The sequence below is a fragment of the Salvelinus sp. IW2-2015 genome, linkage group LG25, assembly GCF_002910315.2.
Source record: "Salvelinus sp. IW2-2015 linkage group LG25, ASM291031v2, whole genome shotgun sequence".
Classification (NCBI taxonomy): Eukaryota; Metazoa; Chordata; class Actinopteri; order Salmoniformes; family Salmonidae; genus Salvelinus; species Salvelinus sp. IW2-2015.
This window is the reverse complement of record NC_036865.1, coordinates 24,368,109-24,376,385: the sequence shown is the minus strand read 5'-3', so window position 1 is coordinate 24,376,385 and position 8,277 is coordinate 24,368,109. Positions and strand designations below refer to the sequence as shown.

At 42.4% G+C, this 8,277-nt stretch overlaps 1 protein-coding gene across 1 annotated transcript in view; it reads right to left on the bottom strand.

Annotated features, from left to right (window-relative positions):
- Positions 1-476: 476 nt before the first annotated feature.
- Positions 477-8,277, bottom strand: part of LOC139022567 (voltage-gated delayed rectifier potassium channel KCNH1-like) — a 14,174-nt gene continuing 6,373 nt past the window's right edge. Inside the window, exons 3-4 of the mRNA XM_070434843.1 lie at positions 6,841-7,251; positions 477-6,706 (exon numbers count right to left, since the gene is read on the bottom strand). Of these exons, the coding sequence (XP_070290944.1) occupies positions 6,257-6,706; positions 6,841-7,251 (861 nt within the window). The 3' untranslated portion in view covers positions 477-6,256. The remainder of the gene's footprint in view (positions 6,707-6,840; positions 7,252-8,277) is intronic.

Sequence of the window (8,277 nt, the reverse complement as noted above, 5' to 3'; positions counted from 1 at the left end):
CTGTTCTGTTTAATGATGTGGCAACCGCCAAGGGCCTGCTTGTATAGAGGCTGTTCATCACCCTAATCTTTGGGTTGGCAGTGACTGACGTCGATTCAAAATGGGCCATTGTCTATTCCTCTGTCACTAGATCCCTCACTCCCTATTTTTCTGTATTTCACTTTGTTTTTTGTCTTTGTTTTATATCTCTACCTGACTGAATATATCTTTCTCTCTCTGTGGATATCGGTCTCTTTCTCTCTCGGTCTCCCTCTCCATCCCTCAGTCGGTGTGGTGTAAATTGAATGTTCATTTGATGTTTTTATATCAGGTGCTCGAGCGTTCAGTAAATATTGCGCTCTTTCAGGAGGCAGCTAGATTTAACCCCTCGTCTGTCTGTTACCCAATGTAAGGTGGGTGTGCGTGTTGGTGGCAGGGAAGTCAGGTGCAGGAGAACGAACTTGGTATAAACAGAGCATTTAATAAGAACTCACAAACAAACTCCAAAAACCAAAATATACAAAAAAAATAATAAAATGGGTACAAAACCCGTAGCGCACCAACACATACTAGCACTAACATACAATCAAACAATCTCCAACAAGGACATGAGGGGAAACAGAGGGTTAAATACACAACATGTAATTGATGGGATTGGAACCAGGTGTGAAGGAAGACAAGACAAAACCAATGGAAAATGAAAAATGGATCTGTGATGGCTAGAAGATCGGTGACGTTGACCGCCGAACACCGCCCGAACAAGGAGAGTGACCGACTTCGGCAGAAGTCATGACACCCAACATGATTACTCTCACCTGCACACCATTGTGTTCCCTTAACTAAATGCTATGCTTTCTAGGGTTGTGTACAGTTGGGTAAAAAAAAAATATTTATATATACAGTATATATATAATAAGTGTCCAATTAGAACATAGAATATTATTTTTGTAAAACTAAATTCTAAGGTGTGCCCAGCTGGACATGACCCAGATCATAGGCTGGATGCCTTATCACTGTACTGTAAGTGTGACATCATGTATGCAAGAGTTTGGTTTTCTACTGATGATAGACAGTCCTGTATCTTATTCCTTATTCCTTATTCCTTATTCCTGTTGGTGGCTTTACCTATGGATGGAGCTATGTCTACTTAGATTTTTTCCCCCTTTAGAATAAACTATTTGTATTTCATCAACTTCTTATTTCTTCAACATCACACAATTGTGTTTGAAATGAAGAACCCCCCCTTCAACACCAAACGACACACTGCTATGTATAAAATATTTATTATAAATAGTATTTTACATATCATTACAAATACTCTCATTTGTGCTTACAAGAACTACATGTACAGTATCATTACAGGGAACGTATGAGTAGAGTGACATTACTGTCCTCGTGATATATTTATATTAATGTTTGATCTTTTAGTAACACTTTACTTGAAGGGTATCTACATAAGCACTTCATAACATATGCATAACCCATATAGAGCACATATACAGTACCTTTACTAAATGCTTATGACAACTACAGTAGGTCAAAAAACATTTTCATTATGAATGTGTTAAAGTCCTTATATACTGTTGGTACCCTTAAAGTAAAGTGTAACCAATATTCTCTCTCTCTCTCTCTCTCTCTCTCTCTCTCTCTCCACATGACATTCCAAAGTAGTATGTACATACATAGTGCCACTAGGCAGCAACCCTGAGCTGACCACAAAAATAGTTTAATGTTTAAACTGGTCTGAAGTAATCATGCTCACATGTTTTAAGGAGTGCAACAGAGAATCAAGTTTAAGGGCTTTTTGGTGCTCTGGGAGTCTGGGCCTTTAAACAAGGTGTTGGTGATGATCAGGTTTTACTGACCAGGCTCATGCATGGAAGTTTTGCATCCCAAATCGCACCCTGTTCCCTATATAGTGGACATATTTTGAAAAGTTCAAAAGTAGTGTCCTATATAGAAAATAGGGTGCGATTTTGGACGCAGACAAGGACTAGCTGAATAGCTGGTAGGCTCTTTCTCAATTGTCTAAAATGTCAGTTCTCTCATAGCTTCCTCTAGTTTATTGCACTGATCTGAAAGAACTGACCAGGTTAAAGCTAGCCTAATGACGTGCGTCCACCATAAGGTTTTAACTGTCAAGTCTTTTCCAATCAATGTAGATAAGGGGGAGGAGCCTAGGAGAAAACTTTGAGACCCAGATTACCCACCATCGAATCGTGATGCTCTCTATCAATTGATGTTCTAAACAACCCTTCTCCTCTGTGATGTCATCACAGTAATAAAACCCAACACATAGGGATCACCCATTAATGCAGGTGAACACACTAAGCCAAGAATAAATACTTCTAAAAGTTTATCATCAAATATTGTACACATGCATCAAAGCAGCTGGCATGAGAATGTACATCAAGTTTCCATATAAGTGTGGTAAATGCATTATTGATGTACATTTGATGTGATTTCAGATGGAAACATATTGAAGAATAAAGTTACATTACAGCAATATGCACCAACCAAATGACATCATTGTTGTAGTTGCCCATGGTGGCCATTTTGGGACACTTAACAAAAGCATGCTATAATATTTAGAAACATTTGAGCATTATAATGCATAGAGTACAGCCTCATTTTTCTCATTCAAACAACACCCCCTTACTCAGGCATTGGCCCATTAAACATTACTATGCCGTATGTCAAGCTAAATGTGTTAAAAAATAAACAAGCTATCCTCTCTTTATGTTCACTTCTCCGTATCATGGAGACCGTGAATCTAGGCCAAAGTTAAGGTATGTTTAAGTAAAGTGTGTGCATTTGTTTCCAATTTACTAGAAAATAGTAACACATTTACACCAATAGGGGTCATTCGGGTCAGCAGTAAACAATCATAACTGTATAGTTTACAGGGTACCACTTTACTTAACGCCAACACGGATAATGCATGATGTTGTTATAATGCATTATAAGACTTGCAATAAGCATATGATCCTTACAATGTCTTATCTCATCTCATAGTGATCCTTAATACATAACAGCTATTTTCAGAAAGAAATGCTTAATATAAATGCATAACATAGCCTATAACAACACATTTTGAAGGGTCATATATGCATATGACAAGTCATAAAGCACTATACATATTGGCTTTACGTAGTGTACTTCTGTTGACTACAATTAATATCTGTCCAGGATCTAATTATACTATTCATAATTATTGCTAATATTGTCTGTAAGTGATGACCCTCCACATTCCATGTTGTGTATGGTCGAAAGATAAACATGGTAACATTCATAAGTCCTAGTTTCCTTCAGATTCCAGCATGAACAAATCATCAAAATGTAGCCTAGTGTAACACGATCACGATATGGGTTGGATTTAGTTCACGCATTGTAATTGCAGGCAGTTACAGCAGATATATGATTTTTTGCTCTTTTACTACATAATTAATAAATTGAGTGCAGTGTTGTGGCTGTCTATGTTTGTAGCCATCTGCGGAATTTGTAGCATAATGCAGCCATTATGTACCCCAATGTAGCCATTATGTAGCGTTATGTAGCCCAATGGGAACACTGAACCGTGGAGACCTCCCTTAAGACTGATAATGAACTACATATAAATGTAGTTGGTTTAGTGAACCCCACTCACAGGATTAGTAACCTTGCCAGAGACCTGAAGACTCACTTTAGCTACCCAAACTAATGCCGAGGCTTGAATACAGGCTAACAGTGTCTTGTTGCATGCAAGACACCGGGCCCAAATGCCAGTTAGTCCCATATAGTAACAGGAGGAACTCTGGCAGCAGTTAACAGCAAGATCATCATCATCATACTGTATATTAAGATGACACTGCTAGGATGTGATTAGTTATGTTAAACTCACTGAAGGTGCCCACATCATTGAAGATGTGAACATAGTGGTTGAGAACTTTGGCACTGCTAGTTTCCAATTAGTGACAGAAGGTAATCTACATGTCCTGTGTATATAAATTAGATTTAAAACATTTACATTGATGACTAATTCACAGACCTCAAAGTTATGTCTGCCTTTGATATTCAGCAATGGAGTTCACAGTAGTATACAGTAAACTAGCCTACGGCAAGCTGCAGGGCCAAACAGTACTGAAATAAATGTATGTTTAACAATGCGAGTCATGCAGCAAGTCATGCTTTGCAGTGAAGTCTTTTTTTTAGGAAGACCCCGTTACAAATGCCATCGGTTAGATGAAAAAAAAGAAAGAAGAATCAGCTAAATAAAGCAACCTCCTCCACATGCAAACAGCACAACATGGCGAGGTGGAGTGTTGTTGCAACTGAAACAGTTCAGAGACATTCCCAGCACTGGAACCATCGGCCAAGAATACTGACCAAGCAGTCAACAAAAGGTGGTTGGTTGTTGGTTACTTGGCTATGGATATCCTATTGAACAGAGAACTGCTAAGACATACGGTGATGGACGGTCAGTCTGAAAGGGGGTTGGAGTTTGAGTTCTTTATAAAGACCATGCTGGTCCTCGATCGGTCAGTCAGGGTTCTCTGTGCACAGACCAGAAGATTGATAGGCTAAACGTGACGGTGCTGAGCTCTGATTGGTGAACACAGCCTCCTCCATCAGGTTTAAAGATGATGACACAGATTACAGTAGTAAAGTTGGAAAAACAAACCCAAAGTAATATATTCTGTGAACCACCTGTGTGTTTATGAATGCATTGATAGTATGCCAGGAGCAATATCTATATTGAATGATTTATAGCAAGTACAAAGCTCAATGTACAGTACCACCTGTGTTGAATGCATGTATAGCCTTTTTGCATTTATAAAGGCAACCCCAAGGTACACGACATGACCAAAAGTAAGTGGACACCTGCTCGCTGAACATCTCATTCCAAAATCATGGGCATTAATATGGAGTTGGTCCCCCTTTGCTGCTATAACAGCCTCCACTCTTCTGGGAAGGCGTTCACTAGATGTTGGAACAGTGCTGCAGGGACTTGCTTCCATTCAGGCACAAGAGCATTAGTGAGGTCGGGCACTGATGATGGGCGATTAGGCCTGGCTCGCAGTCAGCATTCCAATTCATCCCAAAGGTGTTTGATGGGGTTGAGGTCAGGGCTCTGTGCAGGCCAGTCGAGTTCTTCCACACCGATCTCGGCATCCGTTTCTGTATGGACCTCGCATTGTGCACGGGGGCATTGTCATGTTGAAACAGGAAAGGGCCTTCCCCAAACTATTGCCACAAAGTTGAAAGCCCAGAATCGTCTAGAATGTCATCGTATGCTGTAGAGTTAAGATTTCCCTTCACTGGAACTAAGGGGCCTAGCCCGAACCATGAAAAACAGCCCTTACAGTTGACCAGGGCAGGGCAGAAATTTGATTTACTGATTTGTTTGAAAAGTGGCATGCTATGACAGTGCCACGTTGAAAGTTACTGAGCTCTTCAGTAAGACCATTCTACTGCCAGTGTTTGTCTAGGGAGAGTGCATGGCTGTGTGCTCGATTTTATACACCTGTTAGCAACGGGTGTGGCTGAAATAGCCGAATCCACTAATTTGAAGGGGTGTCCACATACTTTTATAAATATATATATATATGTAGTGTATACAAAAAGTATTGTAAAGTATTACAGGGTGATAGAATGACATTGTGAATACATACATAATCTATTGTACACTGTAGGCACATAGAAAGTCAAATATGTATTCACCCCTTATAGATACTCTGAGAACCACTGATAGATAGTGATCCCACTGGAGATCTACAAGGATAATGAAAATGAACAATACAACATTCATTGCTGCTCTGCTTTTACTCCATAGACTGGTAAAAAAAATAAAGGCTCTACCAAAATATACAGCCGGTGTGCGCGAGCAGACTAGCACAACACAAGCGTACAGGAGTATAGGTGTGAACCTGTGTCTGTGGGTCACAGAGGGTAGCCAAACCCATGGTGGTCTTGCGGTCACTGCACTGTGCCTTGAAACCCTTTCACCGCACTCACCCCAGAATCTTCAAAGTGACCAACAGGGTCAACTCCAAGGTTCCATGGCCCACAGGGGTAAAACCACCAGGTTCTCTTTAAATTAACAGCATCGTAGCATCATCATCTGCTGCTTTTCACAAGCATCAGCAAGGTGAGGGCTAAGCAATGGCCTCAGCTGAGACACGCCAACAACTTCCAGCATCTCTGACCCTATGACCAAATTGCCCATACATTGGGACAATAAAGATTTTCTGAATCTGTTAACCGTCTTCACACACTCAACATAAGCCCCTCTTTGCTTCTACGAAAATATGTCCTCCTTGTCCGAGTCTGGCGAAGTGGGTCTGGAGATATCAAATAGAGGCTTGGGGGAGCTGGGAGCTCTCCTTTGAGCCTTGAGGAGCTTCAGAGCCTCTGCTAGCTGAGCCTCCAGGCTGGCCATGCGGGTGTTCAAGGCCTTCAAGTCTTCTTTGAGCTCCAGCTTGAGCTCCAGGAGGGAAGCATGGAGAGTCTGCTCTGGGATAGGGTAGAAGGCGTGCTGCTTGGCCACCTCAGGGGGTACCACAGGGCTGCGGTCCTGTGGCGTGTTGCCCGTGGTTCGGGCGCCGTCCCCCACGTTGTCCAGGCGCAGATCGCTCTTGGTAATGCCGCTGTCACACGAGCCAGTTTTCTTGAGCGAGGTCTGGGACTCGTGGGCTGCCCCTGTCTTGGTCCGTTCGGGTAGCGTCTCCATGGACTCGGCTTTGGACACCTTGGAAATTAAGAATATAATGTATTAATGCAGATGGCTGGAGAGCTATTGAATCATCACTAAGGCTATCTAATGCCAGGATTCAATCGGAGGCTGGGAATCCTGGTGTAAATATGTTATGTTTCTGGTCATACCTTGTTCCAGTTGGACTCCTTGAAGCGACCCCAGCCTTTGACCTTGGCTGGCTCGGACAATTGGAGAGACGGGGCCTGGAGCTGGGTTTTTTCTGAGGGGCCGGAGGTTGTGGACGCCAAGATGGAGATTGAAGGAATGGGCGTGGCTGGACTTTCGGTGACGGTGACAATGCTGGTGGTGGTGATGATTTCATGGATGGGAATGGGCTCAACATAAACGGTCTGGCCTCTCTCCAGGTCATCGGATGGGTCAGCCCGCTCCTGATGTACACGGGCCTCCTTCTGCTGCCGGAACCGCTGGAAGAGCCGACGGACCGGATGGTCCGGCGGGAGGTTGAGGGGCGCCTCATTCTTTCGTCTCAGGCGCTCCTCCTCCTCTCGTTTCACATCGCTGATCTTTCTGAACACAATCTGTAGAGAGACAACAGGCTCTTGATTAGTTCAATTCAACTATGAACTCCATCCTGTGTTATGTAGCTCATGTTGTGCGTTGGGTGGTATGTCTAACCTCATTATGCTAAGCTATCCGGAGATTGCTGAAACTAACCAATAAACCAGAATGTGCACTTTAAAATAAAATAAAAAATAAAATTGGGTCAATCAACTAAGTTTAGGTAAGTGAAAAATCATCAATGTGTATCTGCACCAAATTCAGCTCTGTTCGATGATGAGCTTCTCTGACAGTTAAGACTAGCACACAGGTAAGTATCTATAGTAGGTAAGCAGACAGATAATGCAGTAACTGTAACGGCGTTCCTCTCTCTCTTCATAAGAAGAGGAGGAGTAGTGATGGAACCAAGGCGCAGCGGGTTGTGAACACATAATTTATTAAAGAAAGGCCTAATTGGTGGAGTACTGCAGAGATGGCTGTCCTTCTGGAAGGTCTCCCATCTCCACAGAGGAACTCTGCACCTCTGTCAGAGTGACACCGGGTTCTTGGTCACCTCCCAAATCTAATCAAGGCCCTCCTCCCCAATTTCTCAGTTTGGCCGGGCAGCCAGCTCTAGGAAGAGTCTTGGTGGTTCCAAACTTCTTCCATTCAAGAATGATGGAGGCCAATGTGTTCTTGGGGACCTTCAATGCTGCAGACATTTTTTTGGTTCCCTTCACCAGATCTGTACCTCGGCACAATCCTGTCTCTACGGACAATTATTTCAACCACAAGGCTTGGGTTTTGTTCTGACATGCACTGTCAACTATGGGACCTTATATAGTATGTGCCTTTCCAAATCATGTTCAATCAATTGAATTTACCACAGGTGGACTCCAGTCAAGTTGTAGAAACATCTCAAGGATGATCAATGGAAACAGGATGCACCTGAGCTCAATTTCAAGTCTCATAGCAAAGGGTCTGAATACTTAGTAAATAAGGTATTTCTGTTTTTGCAAAAATTGCAAAAATTCGGTTTTCGCTTTGTCATTATGGGGGTAATTGCA